Genomic DNA, 25,309 nt, shown 5'->3' with positions numbered 1-25,309 from the left:
AGATGATGGTGGTGGTATACGTTTTGGGATGTGGTGACATATATATATATATATATATATATATATATATATATATATATATATATAGAGAGAGAGAGAGAGAGAGAGAGGACCGGTTTTATATTTAATAATTTTAAAAAGTGAAAGAAAAATGAAAATTAAATTCATTAAGGGTATAATAGTCTTTTTAGTTTGGACAGGGACCAAAACTGCATGTAAACATGGTCAAAAGGACCACCAATCCAAAAAAGTCGAGGTTTAGACTAAAGCCCCAACAAAAATACATACCACAAGGACCATTTTTGCAATTTTGTCAAAGGGTTTAACATATGATATACTTACCTACATACATTTTCCATCTCATGTGTACGCTTATGAAGGACATATATGACTGAAATTCAATATTTTCACCGTTTACAAAGACATGGAGTTAGGGTTAGATACAAGAATAATTATGTACTTATGTTATTTTATTTATTATATCCTACTACATCCATTTCAATATTACATATATTTCCAATTATAGCAACATCATATCAATACGATTCAAATTTTACATTTTTCATCCGGTGTTTAATGTTTGTTTTTCGATTGCTAAATTATTTAGAAAGCTCATTTTTACCGCCAAAATTTATTTTTAAATGATTTTTGTACATAAAATGGATTAATTAAGTTGAATTGTGTGCAAAGGATAAAAGAAGAGTATTTGATGTAATTTACCTTTAGGGAAAATGACTTAGAAGGGTAACTACCTCTTATCCGTGTTCACATATTAGCAACTTCCTCTTTTTTGTATATAATAAAGCAACTAACTTGTTTTAACTGTTTAAATTACACCAATATTACCGGCTAATACCTGTTTTAACCGGTAACTCAAAGGGAAAATGACTTAGGAGGGTAACTACCTCTTATCCGTGTTCACATATTGGCAACTTCTTATTTTTTGTACATAAGAAAGCAATTAACTTGTAACATCTCAAAAATCATGACCAAAAATTTCGTTTTTAATTTAATACTAAAACCATAATTGTCAAACCATTAATTTAATACTCCGACATCGGGCCCCGTCCGACATCAGGCCCCGCCTGGCATCGAGCCCCGCTCGGTATATAGATCTGTCTCTCTTAGGCCCCGCCTGTCTCCGGGCCCTGCCCGCTAAACACATACAATCATATAACATGCTAACACATAAAGAAACATACTCTATCGTATCATTGTCCTAAGAAACATACTCTGCTAATAATGAAGTTGCATGTTATATGATTGTATGTGTTTAGCGGGCAGGGCCTAAGAAAGACAGATCTGTATACCGAGTGTAGCTCGATGCCAGGCGAGGCCCGATGCCGGAGTATTAAATTAATGGTTTGACAATTATGGTTTTAGTATTAAATTAACAACGAAATTTTTGGTCATGATTTTTGGGATGTTACACAGTTAAAACAAGTTAGTTGCTTTCTTATGTACAAAAGAATAAGAAGTTGTCAATATGTGAACACGGATAAGAAGTAGTTACCCTACTAAGTCATTTTCCCTTTGAGTTACCGGTTAAAATAAGTATTAGTCGGTAATATTTGTGTAATTTAAACAGTTAAAACAAGTTAGTTGCTTTATTATGTACAAAAAAGAAGAAGTTGTCAATATGTGAACACGAATAAAAGATAGTTACCCTCCTAAGTCATTTTCCCTTTATCTTTAAATAAATTTTGAGTCTAAAATGGTTGAATATGAAAATTTATATGTAAAGCAAATAACTTTAGCGTTCTTGGCCGGAAAATTTCCGAAAAATTCCAAAGTTTGACAAAGTTATGAGTTAATCCCAAATTCAAGACTCAAGTAGATATTAAATTATGTATTAAGTTGCTTAGGTAAATGAACAATAAATGTTGCTGAAATATTGAACAGCAAAGGGAGCCCAAATTTATCTTAATTTAGCAGCCCATCAAATTGCAAGATAGAGAGGCCCGTACAATTCAAAGCCTAATAGCAATGCTATCTATGCAATATAATAATAATAATAATAATAATAATAATAATAATAATAATAATAAACACGACCATCTTCTCCATAACACTGACCATCTCCATCAGCCACTGCCCTTGATCTCATCACGCTATACCAACACCCACAATATGACAATATCATAACTTGAGTTACAAATTATCATTTGAAAAATCAATGTAAATCCCATATTTTTCTTATGTGAGTTAAAATCTTGAACAATTTAACTTACGCATCTTATTTTTGGGTAATTTTGGGGCACTTGTTGATCCAACTTACTATAGGAAAATTGTTTACGACCCGAAATTTCGTACAAAGTTGGTTTGATTAGAATAATTATGAACATTCAACGGGCAATCGCATGTTGAAGTTGCTAAAAGAATCATGTGATACCTAAAAGGGACCTAGGGTCATGGCTTATTTTATGCCTCAACTAACCAATGTGTTATTATATAATTCCTGAATAGTTACCAGGAGATTCAGATGACCAAAAAAAACACATTTAGCTACTTTTGGTCCTCGTAGAAGCAGTCGCTTATTGCATGTTCAACATGTAAAGTACAGTATATTTCAGCAGATTCTTGGGCATGTCAAGCTATCTCTTAATTATATTTCTATTAGTATTTGACAAAGGGAGCCTATGAAGATCTATGTTGATAATGTTTCAACCATTATTCTAACCAATGATCTATCTATACATGAACAAAGCAAACAAGAGAGGGCAGATCCATTGTTTCTTTATGTTCTTCCTTGACGTCAATATAGATTTTTCATGGGCATCCTCTTCTTTCAAAAAAAAAAAAAAAAAAAAAAAAATCTTGCCTCGTCTTTATTTATTTATTTAACTTTACAACAAAAACTTGTCTAAGAAATAGAAACATGCATATTATAATTTTTTAACAGGAAACCGGTTTTATAAATAAAATTATAGGACTTGACAAATTAACCTAAATATTATCAATCATAAGCAATAGACGGGTATCCGCCTCATTTGGCGAGAACCGGAACGGAACATACGATTTTTAAAAAGTTAGAACCGAAACCGGAACCAGTCTAAGTAGTTTTTAAATTTTTGGAACCAGACCCGGAATCGACGGTTCCGGTTCCAAGAGCAGGTAACCCTGTTGCATCTATTTTATTAACTTTTGTAAAAAAAAAACAAAAAAAAAAACGTCATTCAAAACGGATAGCAATTATTCATATGAAATTAGAAAACGAAGAAAATCAGACTAATTTATTCTAAACCGGTCTAAATAGCACACATATTCATATGAAATACTATATATATATATATATATATATATATATATATATATATATATGTTAGGTTCATTTAAGACCACCTATATTTTGTGAGACCGTGAGACGCATTTTTTTATTATTTTTTTATTATTTTTTTAGTTAATTCAAGTTCCGAAAATAATATTTAAAAAAAGAATTTTTTGATTTTTCCATTTATTTTGCATTTTAAAATTATTTTTAGAATATGTACAATGTAATATTCTATTTAGAATATTTCACGTATTTTTAAAAAAAAATAGAATTTTTTTATATTTTTTTAGTTAATTCAAGTTCCGAAAATAATATTTAAAAAAAGAATTTTTAGATTTTTCCATTTATTCTGCATTTTAAAATTATTTTTTAGAATATGTCAGTGTAATATTCTATTTAGAATATTACACGTATTTTTCAAAAAAAACGGAATTTTATTTTTATTTTTTTTTAGTTAATTCAAGTTCCGAAAATAATATTAAATTTTTTTTTTTGGATTTTTCCATTTATTTTGCATTTTAAAATTATTTTTATATTTGGTCTTACGGTCTCACAAAATTAGAATGGTCTCAAATGAACCTGAATATATATATATATATATATATATATATATATATATATATATATATATATATATATATATATATATATATATATATATATATATATATATATATATATATATATATATATATATATATAACGGATAGCAGTTAGGAAAAAAATATAAAACTCTAACCAAAACCATTTAAAACGACTCCGGTTCCGAAAACTAAACTCAAGTTTTAATGGTCATCCCTATATAATAGTAGTAAAATATATATATTTTTCTAATAAGTTTAAAAACTCTAAAAAATTATAAACTTAATTACGAGGAAATATGAAAAGTACGATAAGAAATTTATTGATAAGACCGATAAAATATTTAATTCATAAAGGCAGGTTTTGCGGTGGGAGTGGAAGTGGGAGGCGGCCGAAGTTGAATTTTGATTTAGGCGACGTCGTCATCAAATATTGTTGGTCACCAACCGTGGGACCCATCAAATCCTCTCAACCACTCAAACACAAGTTTCTCACCATTCATTGCTTGCCATGTAAACGTTTATTAACTAATTACAATATTTAATAAAATAAATAAAAGCTTTAAACAAAATTGCATAAATGGTCTCTGTGTGGTTAGCTGAAATTGTCGCTTAGGTTCAAAAAGATTTAGATTAATATCAGTAGTCTGAACTTTTCATTTTATTGCGAATTTGATCCAGTTTTCTATAAAATTTTTCATAATTACTATTTTGCCTTTATTTTTTTTCTTTTCAGTTTTTTTATTATTTAATACTTTTTTTGATTAAAAGAAATTTTTTATTTTCTATTTTATTTTTATAATTTCTATAACAAAAAAAAAATGAAATCTCTCTCTCTCTCTCTCTCTCTCTCTCTCTCTCTCTCTCTCTCTCATTTCCAACACTACGCACTACCCTTATACCTCACTTCCATCATTTTTCTAGTCCATTTTCTTCCAAGAAACACAAAGGAAAACGTGGCAACCACCACTCGTCACCCCACTCCACTGCCACCTTCGGCCATCGTGTACCACCACTTCACAACCCTTTATCCCTCCTTCTGGTGACACAACAACCTCTAAGCAACCCTCTAACCTACTGCCTTACCTCTTCCCTCTTCCCCTTCGATGACCACTGCCGACATGAGCAAAAAGGAAGCAGTCGCTAGGCTGCCGGGCAACCTCCTTCCACCGTAGAGCTGCTCTTGGTCACCACCATAGACCACCTCTGTTATGCTGCTGATGCTACTACATAAGTCACAATTTCCATTTTTTTGTGTGAATCGCAAAGGGCCAAACTGAGGAATCAAATGACCCGTCATTTTTTTTCTTTCATCATCTTCACCGGAGAGGATGTTTAGTGGCGATGATAGCGAAGAAGGGCATGTTGCAGGTACGTTATCATTGTTTCTCCAATTGAAGGTTTTCGAGCCCTAATCACACCTAAATCAAAGTTTTCGGGGCAACCTTCAATATCTAGTAAAATCACACCGCAAAGAGAGGGTAATTCGAACCCTAGAATGTAGAATGCTTTAATGGAGAAAGATGAAGGGCACATTGCTTCTATCTGTTCGTTGAATATAGTCCTAAACCCTGAAGATTCTTGCAGTAGGAGTGGAATTAGAGAAAATCAAAAGAACAGAAATTGGAGATAGTAGTTGTGATTGGTGATGGTGTTTGCACGGTGGACTTATAGTCGGTGGTTTTTAGTGGAAGGTAATGGTAGGTGAATGTTGGAACGGAGGCAACAAGTGGAAGGCAACAGCGACGTTAGGGTGTTATATGGCAACCGGGTACGACAGGGGGAGGACGGAGTGGGCTGAGAACTACGGTGGCAGCCGGTGGTGCTCGTTCCGGCGATTCCAGCGGGGAGTGATGGAGGGAGCATTTTGGGCCAGTGTCAAAACCATCGATACCCTTCCTTGTAGTAAAATTGGAACGAAAATAGATATATGAATAGAGAGAGAGAGAGAGAGAGAGAGATTCTTTTTATTTTTCTTTTAATCAGAAAAAACATTTAAATAAATAAAAAATAGAAAAAGAAAGTATCAAGGGTAAATCCGTCATTTTAAATATTTTTAAATCAAATTGGACTAGAATCATAACAAAATGAAAACTTTGGACCTGTGGTGCTAGTCAAAACTTTTTTGGACCAAAATGTCAATTTTAAGCAAACCACAGGGACCATTTGTGTAGTTTAGTCAAAGCTTTATTTAATAACTAATCACAACGTTTTAGGACGTTATGCTGATGTGGCCGACGGAAAACAACATCATAACGTTGGAAACACCGCCTTAGGGGCACGTTTTTAGGCGTTATGGTAGCTGGCGTTACCATGACAACGGGACAAGAGGACGAAACGCGGTTATTTGCTCATTTGTGGCTTGAGTTTGGGAGAAAACGGTCATAAAAATGAAAATATTTATTTATTTATTTGTTTATTTACATTTTAACTCTACAATATAAATACACAATTTAACTCTCATTTTTACCTACACATTTACATCTCTTTCTCTCAAAATTTTTTTATACACAAAATATAATATGGATAAAAACTCCAACACTCCTCCTCCCAACACAAACACATTCGTTCCTCTTGGGTTTGCACAATATGAGGCGTACGCGAACATCCTCAACTCGTAAAGCTCTCTGCAACTTCCATTTTCCGACAACTTTTTTAATTCTGCCACACATCCACCACAATTCCCTACAACCCTTCCACAAAACCTATTCAACACATTTACTACCATGCAACAAAATACCACACAACCACCAATCATGCAATAGAAGGTTCCCGAGACACAAGGCGGGGGTGGGGGGGAATAAATCGACCAAAAAGGGAGAGAAAAAAAGAAAGGGAAAGCAGTCACGACGGAGTAACCGGTAAAAGAACCTTCAACTTTGTGGATCGTGGAGGAAAAATATGTGTTGCTGGTGCCGTGGTGTGAGACATCAAAACACCCAACTAAAGGAAATGATATGAGAAGAGTCACTTTTTGGGAAATTGTTATCGAAAAATTTCGCACAATTTTGAATAAGGATGACAAATATCGCAATCACGATATGTTGAGTAGCAAGTGGACTCAAATAAACAAGTAGTGCACCAAGTTCAACTCCATCTACAACAAACTTTCCTCACACAAGCAAAGTGTTGCGAACGATTTTGATGTTTTTAGAGTGGCGAGGGAGCAATATCATATCGAGACGGGTCACGTTTTCGAGTACGAAAAGATTTAGGAGATTGTTAAGGACGACCCAAAATGGCTTAAAACAAAAACATTTTCGGAACAATCAAAGAGGTCTCATGGTTCGCTTCGCTTGAAGTTTCTGACGGATGCACGAACATCGACCTCAACGCGGACACCGATGAGCTCTTGGACGACCTCAATGATATCAAAGAAATCTCCCTGCCTCAACGACCGGTGAGGCACGACAAAGAGAAGCGTGCTCAACGACATGCGTAGGAAAGTAAAATTTGGCTTCAAGAGCACTCAGTAATGAAAGAAAAACTCGACGCCCACACCCCAATCGCAAATAAAAGATATGAATTGCAACGTGATCATTTTGATTTCCTTCGTCGAGAAGCTGGGCAAGATCGTATTTCAAAGGATTTGGCAATTCTAACGACTAGCGAGGAAAATATGCCACCGAGACGAGATAAAGTGCTTCGGAGAATGAAGGCAAAGATCGAAAGCAAATATTTGGACGACGAATAGTTTATCGGTTTTTAGTTTTTAAAATTTTTAGGACTGTTGTGTGTTTTTTAGTCAATGTTTTTTTTGGTAATGTTTTTTTTTAAGTTTTAATGGTATGTTTAATTTAGTATTTAATGGAATTATATTTTATTAATTTATATGTTTTTTTATAAATATATGACATACATAAAAAAAATAAAACAAATTAGTAAAATAGAATTTAAAATTATCCAAAAAATAAAAAAAGGAATAGAAAATGATAGGTGTTATCTCATGTTATTTGGTGTTGCTCATTTCCACACTTGGTGTTATAACACTAAAAATGACTAAGATGGTGATGTGACAACTTTTGGGTGTGATAACACCTAATAACTGTTGGATTAATATCTAAGTCCGTAACTATAGTTGGTAAGACTTGACCCGACTCGACATGGTCCATTTGGGTTGCATGACATCATGCATTTGGATAGACTATAATGAGAGAAATAACACTTAAGGTTTGTTAATATATTATAAGTTCTAATATATTAATAAGATTATTTAATTAGTATTGATCAAGAATTAATTTAGGATTAATTAAGTGATCAAAAGAAGACTAATTAAATATATGGGTTGATTGTGTAAATCATCCATACTTGTATAGTGGGCTAAGACTCCATGGATTATCAAGTTGGGCTAAAACCCATAGGATGTTCTATGGTGTATTTGAACCCATGGATCCAAGGAAATGGAAAGCCATGACAATTAGGGGTTACCCTAATTGTGACACTATATAAAGATCATATTGTTGGGAAGAATCGACCACTATGGGTGATTGAAAGGGCTAGCCGATTTTCTTGAAGTATGGATTTCTTTCAAGTCATTCCATGTGCATTTGGTGTTGTGTGAACCATTTGAGGTGTCACACTTGGGGCACTAGGCACTCAAGCTTCATGAAGACATTCTACATCAAAGAGGTATGTAATTCTAACTTAATATATATTCATATGAAGCAATGTTATTATGCTTGTTAGGATGAATACCTTGGAAAGTTCATATTTACATGTATAATAGAAAAAACATAGATCGAAGGTATTTAGGGTTGCATGTACACTTAGAAGTGTTAGAATGCTCAAAACCCAACAATAACATATTGCCCACACCCACCAGCCTAATAAATGTTTCGAAGCTCTAATTTAGATAGTGATGAATATTGTACCGACGAAAATATTTAATATGGTAAGATATTTTTTGTTTTGTATATATTTAATTATTGTTTTTTATGTCAATTTTTGTTTATTTAACTTGTTATTTTGTACAAAGTCTTGATTATTTCAGGTTAAGCCGACCATCTAAGATATTACGAGATCTTAAGAAAATGCAAAATAAATTATATGGCTCTTAGGGTGGAAGGGGTCATTCACTCCTAACTCATTTAATCTATTGTCACATCAGTTTTTTTTTCTCTTTCTTTTTTTCATCTTTTACTACTCAAAACACATGAAAACTCATATTTTTTAACAAATCAACCCACTCAAATTTTATTTTAAAATAAATATACACTAATTAAAATCATGCAAAATTAATTAACAAAAACATTAAAAACATACCAAAGTAATTCACAAACTAAGTAAAACCATACAAACATAATTTGGTAAAAGTTTTAAAGTATGATGTATAACCAATTAATGCATGAAAGAACAGAGAGAGAAAGCTAGAGAGAAAGGAAATGTGTTTATTCACTCAAATGCATTCCAACCCTCTATCCACTCAAATGGTATCTTGGAGGTACCATTGGTATCTCCGCCATAATTATCAATGACTCTCTCCTCCCTTACGTGGATTTACCCTCTTCTCACCCTCATTTGAAAAGAACATCATTTTAGGGCTCAATTACTCACCTTCTTCTACCTTTCATTCTCTCAAAAACCTTTTGTAATTGGAAGGCATGGAAGTACATCAAACTTTTCTAATCATAGATATACACTATAATGGCACTTTCATACCTAATTCACGTTGTTGTATGGCTCCAGACATAGCATCACTAAGAGACATTGATGTTAATGGAATTACTTTCTCTGCTTTCATCACATATGTTGAGAAACTTATTGAATTTTAGTGTAAAGATGTTTATACCTGTCTACCTGAATTAAGATTGAGTTAGGGACTACATGCTCTACAAAATGATCGTCATTATTGTGATTTTCTTAAGGTTGCAAATGGAAATAACATGCGTGGGAATGTGTATATTGATCACGATCAAGAACCTCTATTTGGTTGGATAGATATAGAATACCTAGACCCTGGATAGATATAGAATACCCAGACCCTGAGGAACCTAAGGCCCTGTTTGTTTGGCTCTTAATGCCTCTTAAAAAGAGATACATCTTAATCTTTAAGGTTCGGACCATTTGGTTAACACTTAATTTTGCCTCTTAATTGTAAAAAAATATCTGACCGAATCAGATGGAAGCCCACATCTGAAAACAAAAAAAAAATCACGCGTTACTCTTTTTCCAATCCCTACCCTCTCCATCATCTTCTTCCCTTTGCAGCAACACCCACCTCCATCTCTCCTATCCCTGCATCCCGTCGGACATCACAGAGGACCACCGTTGTCGTCGCACGCGCTAACTCCGACACACACACCACCGCCTTCGCAAGCCACCATTTTCCCAAACACGTGAGGGGTTTTCTTTTTTCTACTCATTGACATAACCCCTTCTCCTCATTCTTTCTCCCTCTCCGGTCTTTAATAAATCGTCTGCCTCCTCCAATCTAAAACGTCACCACTGCCGGATTCGCCGCCCCGACTTCTCCACCTGATGCAGCAACATCGACATTGATCTCAACCTACTCTCTCTTCTGGTTGCAGGTATCGAGCTTTTCTTCTTTTTTGCCTTGCCATAGAACTCGATTACGAATGTGAATTGTTCATCTAATCAACAACAGCAACGATTCACAACAACATCGACTCTGTTTAGCGATTTCAAATTTTTTAGTTCAATGATTTCTGCAATTTTTTGACCTCTGCGCTTTTTTAGTGGTGATGGCTTAACCTATGCGTTTTTTTCTTTGTTGTTTAATGCACAAAATGATCAGTGTGTATAGGTTTTATTATTGGTCATCTTGTATTATAGATGTTGAATCTACGTATATAAGGTAATGTTGTAAATTTGTTAAACCAATTGTAAGACAAAAGCTTGTTGGATCCAACTACTTATAGGAAAATTCAAAAGAAGAAGATGCAGGAAACTTTATTAATAGAACCGTGGCATGGCATGAGTAATTTAAGAACTTGTATTATGTAATTTTAATAGTATAACAACTAGCAAGTTGACTTTATTCTCTTTTTTTACCAAAATTTGATTGCCAAATGTCGTGATGTGTTTATCTTTTGTAGAAAAAACTATTGTGTTTGAATGTAGGAAACGATGTAAAAATTATATAGAAGGGTAAAATTGTCATTTTATCATTCAGCACAAAAATTCAGATGTTCCAACCAAACAACATGTTAAAAATTCAGATCTTAAAAATTCAGACCCTCTTAGAAATTCAGACCTCTTAAAAGTTCAGCTCTTAAAAATTCAGATGCTGCCAAACAGCCCCTAAGTATGAAGATGATGATGTTAACTCCATTATACTAGATGATCAGAGTGTGATCACAAAGAGAGTAAGGAAGTTATATCAACTAAAAGAACCTTCAATGATCACTTTTTGAACAAATTATGTCTAGTAGGACATGATGATGAAGACTGCAATAAATAACCACCTGTCTACCCTAGGCATGATGATAATCAAGAATGGAAGAAGATGAAGCCCTAACTAGGTATGTGATTTTTCTCTCTTGCTGAACTTAAGTACTCTCTTAGTAACTATGCAGTAGCACATGGACATGACATGTATTTTTAGAAGAATGACAAAGATAGGTTACTTGTTAAGTGTTGGAAATGAAAAACACCACAATGCACTTTTAGATTGTAGGCATCCTAGATGAAAGACGAGAAAACATTTCAAATAAAGTCCCTTAAAAAAGACCTTAGCTGCTCAAAGGCATTCAAACTTGGGTTAACTATAACCTATAAGTGGATATTGTAACATCCCGTTATTTTTCTATCTTGTAAAGCCAATCAATTCAATCAAAAGTCAGACTTGTTTCTATTAGCTTATAGCTTTGTTAAGGGTCTGTTTGAGAGTTCTAAGCCTAGTACACTCAAGGATTGTGTGTTAGGAAATATTAACTTGAGATCATTGAGTTGCAATTGAGCCGGAAACACCTTCAAAAAGAGTTCACAGCCACAAACTAGGGTTTACGGCAGTGAACCCATGATGGTCGTGAACTCCTCATCATAAGTATGGTGTTCCTTCATTATTCTTCATTTCTCACATCTTCAAGTCTAGAACTCTCAAAACTCTCTCAAGTATCGTCAAGAACACTGTCCTTTCTCTTAAAAATCGTAAGTGATTCTATTATATTCACTTGATATCCTTCTTATTCATAAGAAACTCTTTGATTTCATCCATGAATTCAACACTTTTTGATTAGATCTTCAAATCATCATCCTTTACACCAAGAACACACACTTGTTCTTGGGATGTGAACTGCCAAAAGACTTCCAAAACATGAGTAACTCTTCTATCATATTGTTATACATTAGAAACACTTGATTCCAACCAAGAAACAAACACCCAAATGCATGATCTTCAGAGTTCACGGCCGTGAACCCTTCATAAGATTTTAAGGTGGCCGTAAACCCTTCATAAGATCTTAAGGTAGTCGTAAACCCTTCATGAGAACAAGTCTTGGCCGTAAACACTTCATGTGTGCGGCCATAAACACCTCTATGGCCGTAAACACTTATAGTGTGGTCGTGATCTCCTTTCTTTCAATCACATGTGATTATAACTCTTCAGTTCAAGTGTTTCCTAACACCTAAAGTTGTTTACCTTACATGATAGTTGTTATACACATATATGTGTCATTATATGCTTAATAGGATCCATTAGTGTTTAAGACATCACTTGGCATTCTTAACATTCTATATCAATTCATCAGTTGAATCACCCTCCAACAGGTGAGTCCATACCCCTGTATTTTCATAGTTTTTACTGTTTTAGGGGTGGGGGGATACAAGTCTAAAACAAAAGTTTTTATGTTACAAACAAATAGTTTCAAAATATCTTATCAAGATGGATTTCAGATATCATCAAATCAAATGATTTTCAAAGATTGTGTTAAAATGACATCAAGTCACCAAATGTATTTCAAAATATTAAACTTCTTTTAAATGATTTTGTAAACTTATATTTTTTCCCAGAAATCATATATATATATATATATATATATATATATATATATATATATATATATATATATATATATATAGGTTTAAAAGGCTGAGGACTGATAACTCACATTGGTTCCTTTTCCTTGTTTGGATGTGGGCCTATAATATCAGTTACTTCTCTGAATATCGTTTAAATTTTACTTATATATATATATATATATATATATATATATATATATAAACTATTTCATTCAGTTTAGATACCCTTTGTAACATGTTAAGCAAGGGGTTGCATTCATGAACACTTAGTATCAATTCAGAAATTACATATAACTATAATAGGTATAATTTATGATTCACAGAACATTAATTCGCGATTCAAGTATACTAAAGTACATTGTTTTACAAGAACAAATATTTGATTAAAAACTAAACAAGAGTATACATCTTTCATATACTAATTCAGGGGCATACTATCAATCATTCATTTCAGAATGATTGAGTTTTCATAACTATTATACATGTAACGTGTATATGCTTATTATGAGTCATTTGGTTCAGGTTGTTTAATTCATTTAAACAACATAGTTAAAGTCCTGACATTATAACCAGAATCTCCGGCCAGGGATCGAAACAGTGTGTGTATAGATCTATATTGAGATTGACAACCCCACACTCAGATTGCTAGCTACAGTCAGACATACACGCCTACGAGTGACAGTTGTTATCAATAGTTTTTGACGCCTTCAAAGCGTTAGGTCAGGCCATCTAGTCTCAATGTGGTTATAATAACTCTTTAAAAAGATATTAACAATACGTTAGTGTATATTTAACTAAACAAAAGTACATTTTCAAAGTACTAGTTTACAAGATACAATTTACAGTATTACGTTATAGTTTACAATAACAGTTGGAGAAACCAGGCACACTCACGGTTACAAGTTTTACATAAAGGAATACAAATACAGAACATTGATTTACAAACAGAACGGTTTTATGAGATTAAAACTATTTTCCACATACAACAGAAAATATAGGATTTTCTGGAACAGTTTACATATTCAAGAAATAGAAAACATACTTTCAAACATAAATACTTATGCACTCACTCAACTTTATGTTGATACTCTCTTTTCAAATTTACTTGCATTCTCAGGGAATCAGTAGACAGGTACTCCCCGAGCTTTTGAGAAGATGGAGCTATTTTGAGTCATGTCTTCTTTTTTTTGCATAACTATTTTGGTTTCAATATACAGTGATTGAACGCATGTAAATATTTATACATTTTAAATACAATGGTTGTTTGTACTTTGATTACTATGATGCATGTTTTGTGATACTACAAATGAAGTCATCCACCCCTGTACGTTTCCGCTGTCTGGTTTGGGGGTGTGATAGATTGGTATCAAAGCATTGTTTATAGTGAACTCAATATATCAATCCATAAAAGATATACAAACTATAAATACATTGGGGCTGAGAGCTCTAAGTACAAGTATAATTTTAAAATTTAAGTATTTTTACAAGAAGTATACTAACACTCATACTTATAGGTACAATATCATAGTCATAACAACTTAAAAGTATTTGGATGTTGGACACCGTAGTCAAACCTGGGTAGTTATGTAATCATATTTAGGATCAATATAGCCTGATCAACTATATTGGTTTGAGATATGACCAACATGTGTTTGGGAGTGATGGTAGTGTTGCGACATGTCTAAAATTTACCAACTATACATATACAGAAGAACTCTAGAACAGAACATAAAATTAAAATATTATACGAGTATTTTAGGCACTATATACTAATATCGAACATGTGAAAACAAAAGAACCATTGTGGGTAGAACTATAAATGTTAAAGGTATATTACAGTTATATATAATTAAAGTTATATAGACTTAGAATATGTGATCTAGCTTCATTTCTTGTTCCTTGTTTGGTTATGGATTTAGAGCAGGATCATTTAATCAAAGGTCGATTATACCTAAGTTATATATAATTAGTATACACTTTGTAGTTATAGCAGTACCTAGAACAAGTTATATATAATTCATTATTTGTTAGTTTCTCTCGTAGAAACTTGTATTTGCAATCTATCGTTACCAACTGTATTCTATATCTCTTATCCCTATTCTCGCTTAGATATCAATGGCTAGATTTCATCTACCCGAAGACCCGTACTTTCCCAATCAGGGAAATGGAGGATGGATCGAGGATGAGCCAAAAGAGAATCATGAAATCCCCTTAGATGATGATTTTGCAGAAAATTTTCCTGAAGATTCTGATTACAAATCAGAAGCCTATAATCCACCACCGGTTGCCCAGAATCCTAATCCACGACAAAACTTCCAAGGCCCGACGCCTTCGTGGGCTGAGAACTTGGGTAGGTGGAGCCGGGAGCAGGGTCAATCCTTACCCTACAACAGAGACCGAAGCTCCTACAACCTAAGTGAGGGAGGCTCTGCAGACATAATTCCTCCCATCTTGGTTTGCCGAGTGGCTCGAAATGTTGAGCTAGGAATGACAGCCATTTAACAAACCGTGGAGCTTGAGGCGGACACGAATTCCAATACGGATCATATTCACAATATTGAAATTGGTCATGGGAGAGCTATGAGAGAAAATGAGGATCTGCAGTAAGATCTAGTTGTAACTCGAGTTGAAGTCATAGAGCTCCAAGCACACCAGACAGTGTATGAAAGACACCTGTTTGATATGGAGCGTCAGCTGGCCGAATTAAGGGTTCATGCTAGTGGTGCCCGTCGCCAGTAGGAGATGCTCTACTCATCCTTTCTTTTGGTTTAAGAGATAGATTTTACTCTACTCACCCTCTGTTTACTCTTTTGGTTATAGTTAAGTCTACGGATATGTTCTAGCGTTATTTTTCATGTTTTTCAGTACGACTGCGGAAATCTCATTTTCGGTAGGTCGGTTTGATGTCGATGTTTTTCCAGTAATTTGGTGTATTGTAGACCTGTTTAGGGACAAGTTTTCCAGACTCTATGTATTCAATATGCCAATATAATCGACATGCATTTTCATACTCTTTGAAAAATAACCACTCAATTTCATATTATCCTGTTGCAAGTTGTACTTGTAGTAGACTTCTATTTCCAATTTATTATAAGATTCATATTGAACTAAATGTTTTAGTTCATAGATATCATATTTATGTTCACTCCTGATATCTTACCATCTTTTCATTTATTAACTTTTATAGTAAAAGATGCCTCCTCGGAGAAACCCAAGGCGTAACCCTGCTAATGAAGCGCCAACACCACCTCCGCCACCACCTCCTCAATTCGACACTGCCATGTTTTAGGTGGCGGTCACGGCAACTGTTGTAGCTACTATGTCTCATATAAACACCCCTGGTGCAAGTGGATTAGGATTTGGTGCACATCCCTCTAACCACGGCGAGAGTCACGAGCACTAACGAGAGTGTACCTATAAGGATTTCTCGAACGCCAAACCCAAGACCTCTAACGGGACTGGAGGAGTGATGGCGTTAAGACAATGGATTGAGAAGACAGAGGCAATTTTCGAAATCTACTCCTGTCCGGAGAGCAGCAAGGTCAAATTCGTTGTTTGTACCTTTGTTGATAGAGTCTTAACGTTGTGGAACGGCCATGTTAAGTCACTGACCCTGGTAGTGGCTAACTCTATAAGTTGGGAGAACTTAAAGACCATGCTGATGCGGGAGTACTATATGTGAGGGGAAATTTAGAAACTCGAGTAAAAGCTCTAGGGTCTTACTATGGTTGGTTCGGACATAACAACCTACACAAATCGATTCTGTGACTTAGAGATACTTTGTCCAGAAATGGTTGCTCTGGAGAGCAAAAAGATAGAAAGGTATATTTGGGGGCTGTCACCCCAGATTCAGGAAAGTGTCATAGCTTCCGGTCCTGTTACCTTTGACAGTGCCAAGGAACGGGCACAATCGCTCATTGACCATGGAGCTCGTCAAAACTCTATGGTTTCTACCCCAGAGCAACCCAAGGGAAACAACAACAACAACAAAGGTTGGAATAAGAGGAAGGGCAAATCTTCACAAGAACCCTCGAAAAAGCAACAACTAGTGGCGGTCCATGCTGCTACTGTACCTGCTGCTGTTCCTACTAATCCTGCACCAGCTAAGCCTTATGTTGGTAATCTCCCCAAATGCAACAAGTGGAATTTTCACCACAATGGAAAATTCCGGGAAATGCAGTGTCGTAACTACAATAGAAAAGGGCATATTGCCCGATTCTGTAGATCACCACCCCAACCGATTAACCAAGTACCTGCTGCTGGAGTAGGTCAAGCATGCTATCAATCCGGTGATGTGGGGCATTTCAAAAGAGATTGTACTAAAGCTGGAAATGTCGGTGGAGTTGGGAGGATTCTAGCATTGGGTCACGAAGAAGCGGTGGCAGACCCCGTGGTGATCACGGGTACGTTTCTTCTTGATGCATGCAATTAGCTAAACCTAATTTTAATATTTATAACCTAACTACCTTACTAACTAAATTGCACCTAGACAGTGTACCTAGTCAAAATTATAGAATAGTTGGGTAAGTCGGGTGTCGATCACAGGGAACGGTTTTGGATTATTAATTTATCTACTACTAAATTAACCTAATTACTAACAAAGGAAGGGGTTTTATCTAATTTTGCAAGTTTAGATGAACTTGATTCTTTAATACAAACTCAATCAATGAACAAACACTTCTGTTAGTTCGAATCCACTTTCACTCAATAGTTTATAAATTAGTCATGACAATTACTGTTGGTTACCAATTAAAATAGGATTAGCAATTTAGGTCTAAATTTACTAATATTAACTAATTCATGTAGATCTATGTATGGTCATACAATAGCTAACACATAATTGATTATTTAATGGATTGGAGCTATGTAAGATTGATTTGCTAAACACAATTATGGTCATAATATGAGTTCTCTAGCACAGCCTAATTCATTAATTCAAGTTCTCAACTAAGATTGGTTTGATCTTAGCTCTAGTAATCTAATGTTCACTAAATTTCTAGGTGTTCAAATTCATGCAGAATAATGGTCATTAACTACACAGAATAAGAAGTTTAAGTAATCAAATTAATAAGTTAAGCATGCTAGGTAAAATCAATCAACACAATCATATTACCAACAAGTAAAGTCAAATCTAATGCATTCAAACCATGAGTTCCAGCTTCATGTAGCTAACAGAAGCAGTTAGATTTAGCTGGACATACTAGCAAATAAATAAGCAGAAGTTATATTCAAAGACATGTTTAAAGTACCAAACTATGAATCAAAATATGAACTTCTTCTTCCTTGGTGTTAAAACCGACTTCCATGCCTTCTTTCCTTCTGGTTTTTCGACTTCTGGAACCTCTCTAAGCCAGAAAAAAAGTCCTCAATTCGTAATGGCCAAGAGTTTATATCGTTTTCCCGAAAATCGTTATTCATGTCGTGACAGGAAGCTTCACGACATGGTTTTAAAGTTATCCGTATCGGGCAAGGATTCTTGCTTCGCGCGTACTTATCTTCTGGAATATTCATGCCACGTCGTGGGCTGATAGTTCACATCGTGACATCGGTTAAATTCGTGAATTTCTTCAACTTTTGTACTCCAAGTCTCCAATGTTCCAAGTATTGTCAATTCTAGTCCCTATATTCAAAAATGCTCTTCTTTGACCGCAAATAACAATTTATCCTTATAAATACCATAATTCCATGAAAATAACCAAAATATCAATAAAAATGTAAATAAATATTGCCTAAAAATATGTATAAATATGGCAATATCCCTTCTCAACAACACTTATGCATGCATTCTATTTGATTGTCGTGCTGAGAAGAGCTTCGTGAGCCATAATTTCAAACACCTACTAAATCAAAACTCCCAACCACTAAATGAAACTTTCACAGTCGAAATAGCTAACAGGAAATCTGAATCCACCGACGATATATACATAGGATGTACCCTTACCTTGAATAAATTTTCTTTCCCAATAGACCTTATGTTCGTCTCTATCAAATTTTTCGACGTCATAATAGGTATGGATTGGTTGTGCCCCAACCATGATGACATCCTATGCTATGAAAGAGCTATTCGCCTGAACTTGCCAGCTAACAAAACTCTTATTATCTATGGCGATAAACCCAGAACGAACCTTCAAATCATTTCTTGCATCAAGGCACAAAAGTACCTTCAAAAGGAGTACTGTGCTTTCTTGGCTCACGTGGTAGACAAAAAGCAAGAAGTGAAAGACATCGCGAGCATTCCTGAGGTCTGCAACTTTCCCGACATCTTTCATGGCGACCTTTCAAGAGTGCCTCCCGAACATCAAGTCGAATTCATAACCGACTTAATCCCTGGGGCTACCCCTATAGCCATATCCCCATATCGTCTTGCACCTTCTGAAATGCAGAAATTATCCAGCCAGCAGAACGAACTCCTTAGCAAGGGTTTCATAAGACCATGCTTCTCACCTTGGGGAGCACCAATTTTTTTCGTGAAGAAGAAGGATGGATCATTCCGTATGTGCATAGACTACCGCGAGCTAAATAAACTTACCATCAAGAATCGATATCCTCTGCCTCGCATTGACGATCTGTTTGATCAACTTCAAGGTGCAAGCTACTTCTCGAAAATAGACTTAAGATTCAGGTATCAACAGTTACAGATTTTGGAGGAGGACATCCCCAAAAACGTGTTCAGAACTCATTATGGTCCTTACGAGTTTGTAGTGATTCCATTCGGATTGAAGAATACACCTGTTGTGTTCATGGACTTGATGAACAGAGTGTGCCGTCCATTCCTAGACAAATTCATCATAGTCTTCATTGACGACATCCTTATCTACTCAAGAAGTGAAGAGGAGCATGGCCAACATCTTCGTCAAGTCTTGCAAATACTGAGAATAGAGAAACTCTATGAGAAGTTCTCAAAGTGCGAGTTTTGGATCAGGAAGGTTGATTTCCTAGGTCATGTGGTCAGTTCAGAAGGAATACACGTGGACCCTTCCAAAATAAAGGCAATTGAGAACTAGTCAGCACCTAAAACACCTACCGAAATACATTAATTCTTAGGTCTTGCTGGATACTATCGCAGATTCATCCAAAATTTCTCCCAAATTGCTAAACCTCTTACCACCCTGACAAAAAAGGGTGTAACTTTTAGCTGGGGAGAGAAACAAGAAACAATGTTCCAAATGCTGAAGCGAGCTCTGTGCAGTGCACCGATCCTATCTCTTCCTGAAGGGACAAACGATTTTGTAGTATATTGTGATGCTTCTAATCAAGGGCTTTGGTCTATTCTTATGCTAAGAGGGAAGGTTCTATCCTACGCTTCAAGACAGCTTAAGACACATGAGGTCAACTATACAACACATGACCATGAACTAGGAGCAATGGTATTTGCTCTGAAGATCTGGAGACATTATTTATATGGCATGGAATGCACAATATTCACGGACCATAAAAGTCTCTAGCATATCTTCGATCTGAAAGAGTTGAACATGAGACAACGATGGTGGGTGGAGCTACTAAATGGATAAGAACTTCGAAGTTAGGGATGATGGAGTTTATTGTTTCATGAACTGGATTTGGACACCAAAGTTTGGTGGTTACAGAGACGTGGTTATGAACGAAGCACACAAAACCCGATACTCCATTCATCCAGGTTCAAACAAGATGTATCTGGACCTCAAGAAACTTTACAGGTGGCCTAACATGAAGGCCGAAATCGCTACCTTTGTGGGCAAGTGCCTTACTTGTGCCAAAATGAAGGTAGAGTACCAGAAACCTTCAGGTTTATTGCAACAACTTGAAATCCCTGAATGGAAGTGGGAGCGGATTACGATGGATTTCATAACTAAGTTACCCAAGACATCGGGTGGTTATGATACTATTTGGGTGATCATCGATAGATTGACCAAATCCGCACAGTTCTTGCCTATAAAAGAAACCAACAAGATGGAGAAACTAACAAGAACTTACATCAGGGAGATAGTGAGTCTGTATGTCTATTATTTCCGACCGAGATAGTAGATTCACCTCTCGTTTCTGGCAGTCTTTACAAAAATCTTTGGGAACTAGGTTGGACATGAGTACAACCTACCATCCACAAACCGACAGACAAAGTGAGAGGACGATTCAACCTCTAGAAGATATGTTGCGAGCTTGTGTGATAGACTTTGGAAAGGCATGGGATGCTCATTTACCCGTTGTCGAATTCTCTTACAACAACAGTTATCACACTAGCATAAAGGTTGCTCCTTTCGAAGCCCTCTATGGCCGCAAGTGCAGATCACCTCTGTGCTGGGCTGAAGTGGGTGACACGCAGGACACGCAGCTAGCTAGAGGTCAAATTCCTAACAGTACACTTACTGGTCCGAAAATCATTTGTGAAACTACGGAGAAAATCATACAAATCCGGGATCGACTTAAAGCTTCTAGAGATTGACAGAAAAGCTATGCTGACAAAAGAAGAAAACCTTTGGAATTCTAGGTTGGTGATCACGTCATGTTGAAGGTCTTACCCTGGAAGGGCATGGTACGCTTTGGAAAGCGTGACAAGCTGAATCCAAGGTACATATGACCATTCAAGATTCTTGCTAGAATCGTTCCAATAGCTTACAAACTCCGACTACCCCCAAGAACTAAGTAACATACATCCCGTCTTAAACCGGAACCGTTCCCAGAACCGGGTACCCGCCTATTAGGGATGAGCATAACCGGGTACCCGCCTATTTTAGTTGGAACTGGAACCGCTCCCGGAATCGACGGTTCTTAAGTTTTTGGTATTGGAACTGGAACCGCCTATACCGGTTCCTAGAAAATTGGAACCGCTGCCGGAACCGCCGGAAAAATCCATACCTAAATAACTTATTTGTTTTCCTTTTGTCCAATAAGAAAGGATTGTCACATGAGAGAGAGAGAGAGAGAGACAAGGGAGATGAGGGAGAACCTAAGTAGGAATGATCGGAGCGACGTGGTCCACTTTGAAGTGCCAACTGAAGCTTCGACTGAAGTGCCAATTGAGAGACAGAGACGAGAGAGATGAGTGAATTTCAAGTCCCGAAGGAGATGAGTGAATTTCATGTCCTGAAGTGACGATTAAGAAACAGAACGATGAATGGAGTCTAGAGCAATTGAAGCATCAATTAACTGAAGGATGAGTTTGAGAGAGTAGAGAGGAGAGTGACGAGAAGAGAAGACAACGTTTTTTTTGGAGTGAAAATCATAAACCCTAAAAACGAATTAGGTCTAAGGTCTTTTACCCTAATTTTTTTTTTTTAAAAAGGCATCAAAATATAAATATTAAATATTTTTTTTTATATAAAAAGGTTGGTACCCGTCGGTACCAGTTCCGGGTAACCGCCGGTTCCGGGTACCCGATATTGGAACTGGAACCGGCGGGTATCGGTTTCGTAAAAATGAGAATCGAAATCGGAACCGTTTAAGGCTGATCCTAGACTTTAGGAACCGGAACCGCCTTAGGCAGTTCCAGTTCCAGATTCGGCAGTTTCGAGGCTGTTCCGATTCCGAAAGCAGATATCCGCTTCCTCTGTTCATTCCTACTTTAAACAGTACATGATGTGTATACAATATTTATAATGAGGACCCTAAGAGTGTAAAAGTAAATCATAAACCAACAATTATAATTAAGATTTAAGATGTACATAAATTTGTTTATTTTATCTGTCTCTTGATCATGTTGTCACACCTTGGTATGCTTTCACACATTAAACATTTTTTTAGCTTGAAAGACTTAATCATTCGAGATATTTATCCGTAAAATGTTTTGTTTAAATGATTTTGTTTTACAAAATAATATTAAACTTATTTTAAGAAAAAAAAAACTTTCAAATAGTATACGAATGGTGCTTCATTTATTTGGCATATAAATTACTCGAGACACTTTATTCTTCTATGCATTATGTTGTGTCCTATATCTACATATGAGAATGAGGTGCACACTTATTTATTTCATACCTATACCGTTCATTGTGGACCAATTTTGTAGTGAGAGGACACTACAACGAGTTGGTTTATTATTATTATTATTATTATTATTATTATTATTATCTTTTTTAATAAATGAATGTTTTTTGCCACCTGTCATTTTCTTTTTCATTTAGACACATGACATTTTCTAAAATTTTTAAATTTTTTATTTTCCACTTGTCATTTTATTAAATTAAAATTCCACATTTAATATGCAATGTAATATATATGTAAGGTATTTATTAGAAAAAGTTTATATATGTAATGTACTCAATACATTAAGCCTCATTAATTTTAATAATTCAAAAATTTTCTTATTTTTCTTATAAATTCAAACTTTTTAAATTGTTAAAATTTTATATTTAATTTTTTTTAAAATAAACTCATGTATTACATGAATCTCACACCTAATTATTATTATAGATCAGTTAAAACTTGTATATAATTCTACTGTTAAATTAGTATTTTTCATCTTCGAATTTGAACTCTTAATATTTGGTCGAAAAACATCTATCTCCTAAAATCGCTTTCAACTAAAATAACATGAGATTTTGGATGTAGCATGTGTTACCACGATTCCATTTTGATGCCCATTTATTTCTTCACATTTTCTTTTACTAACACCAACCAATTAGTGTGACACCGCCTTAACGAAAGGTTATTGTTGATGGTCATAACTCATAACACTGCGACTTTTTTTAGAAAACAGATTTAAATAGTGTCATGTGTTTAATATTATTCTTTCAACTAAAGAATCTTTAAATAGTATCAGGCGCTGGTATCACGCGCATGCATTTTTTTTATTTTCTCTATTAAAAAAGTATTAAACATAATATAAAATTAATATTATATAAATATACTAAATTATGCCTCAAATTCGGGGTACACAAAATTTGCATATACAAAATTAACACTCATTTTTATACTACACTTTGAAACGAATTTACCATAGTGCCCATGCCTTCCTATAAATTAACACTTAAACAAAAAAACATTAACAAAATATACAATATTTAATTAATAACTTTCTCGAAAGTCAACGAGAAAATCATCAATGTTAAAGTCGCCGAACTCCTCCCCGCAGTAATTCTCCGACACCACAAAATCCGGCAAATCAAACGGCATATCGATACCAAATCCAAGAGACTCCATGTCCAAGCAGTCAAGCCTGTCAAACGGCGTTTGCTCGGCGTTACCCCGGAGCACGGACGTCGGTGACATAGCGGTGTTGTTCAACACTCCTTCGCTGCCGCTACTACTGGTGGTGGTGGTGGTCGTCGTCGTTAAGCTTTGTTTATCGACAGTTACGGTTTTTGTAACGGTGACACGAGGAAAGTTCGTAACGGCGGCGGGACCTTTCAATTTAACGGCAGCATCGTCGTACACCGTCGCAGCTTCTTCAGGTGAATCAAACGTCCCTAGCCAAACTCTTTTCCTCCTATTCGGATCACGGATCTCCGCCGCCCATCGGCCCCACGGCCTCCGACGAACACCTCTGAACTTCTTCTCTGCAGATCCGCTACTCCTTTTATTGAATTTCAGAGACGGCGTGCTAAATTCGATTACCGAAACGTGCTTCTTCACTCTCTTAATGACTCGTTCTTCGTCTTCGCTGGAGGAATCGGTAGCATAGGGATCAGTTAGCGTGATTCTAACGATTCTCTGCTTAATCGACGACGCTGGAGGGTCTCTGTGAAGTAATTTACTCGTTGTTACAACGTGCTCCGAGAATTTCACAGCCGATCGTACGGACATCGTACGATCGACCTCCATATCAAATCTCCGGTCGAAATTGATCAAATCAGTACTTGATAGAGCTCTGAGCTTGTGCCTACAAAGTCGATCCACAATATTGGGAAGAAGAATCAAGGGTGTTAACGCCGATGTAGACTGGTTTTTTGGCGGGAAAGTTTCCCTCCAATTCTTTCTTGAGGGGTGGAAGAACGAAGTGATCCAGGGTGCAAGATTGTCTGTGTATATAAAGGAGAGAAGCAGGTCTGAACAAAAGACTCCACTCCACTACCATACAAGCACACACCACACATTTTCCACACTGTGAATAGTTTCACTTTGGTCCCTACACTATCACTTTTTCTTCTTTCGGTCCTACATTAACTTTATTCAAAGTAAACCTTGATGTTTTTTTGCATTAATTCACAATCAAATTCTAACACAATGTATAGAGTAAATTACAATGGTCCCTATGGTTTGGGGAAATTTGTGCGTTTGGTCCTAATTTATTTTTTTTAACTCGGCAAGTCCTTACTGTTTGTTTTTGTCACGCACTTGGTCCATACTATTTGTTTTTGTTACGCGCTTGGTCCTTATCTTACCTAAAAAAGCTATTATTTAAATAGAGAAAAATGATGGGGTAGCTAAGGCAAGGTAAGGGGATGGGGTTGAGGGCGTTTTTATTTAAATAAATTAAAAAATCAAGGGCAAAATAGTCGTTTTAGGTAAGACAGGGACCAAACGCGTAATAAAAACAAATAGTAGGGACCTTCCGAGTTAAAAA

General features: G+C 35.6%; 1 protein-coding gene across 1 annotated transcript; it reads right to left on the bottom strand.

Moving 5' to 3' along the window:
* Positions 1-23,617: 23,617 nt before the first annotated feature.
* LOC111886653 (pathogenesis-related genes transcriptional activator PTI6) lies at positions 23,618-24,756 on the bottom strand. The gene has a single exon (XM_023882909.3). The coding sequence runs from the start codon at positions 24,565-24,567 to the stop codon at positions 23,812-23,814; it is 756 nt and encodes a 251-aa protein (XP_023738677.1). The 5' UTR covers positions 24,568-24,756; the 3' UTR covers positions 23,618-23,811.
* Positions 24,757-25,309: the final 553 nt, after the last annotated feature.

The sequence above is a fragment of the Lactuca sativa genome, chromosome 8 (assembly GCF_002870075.4).
Source record: "Lactuca sativa cultivar Salinas chromosome 8, Lsat_Salinas_v11, whole genome shotgun sequence".
NCBI lineage: Eukaryota > Viridiplantae > Streptophyta > Magnoliopsida > Asterales > Asteraceae > Lactuca > Lactuca sativa.
Note: the sequence above shows the minus strand (reverse complement) of the source record. Positions and strands in the feature narration are given on the sequence as shown.

Excerpts from the sequence above, each read along its gene's own strand:
- LOC111886653 (XM_023882909.3), bottom strand. The coding sequence starts at position 24,567 with ATGGAGGTCGATCGTACGATGTCCGTACGATCGGCTGTGAAATTCTCG.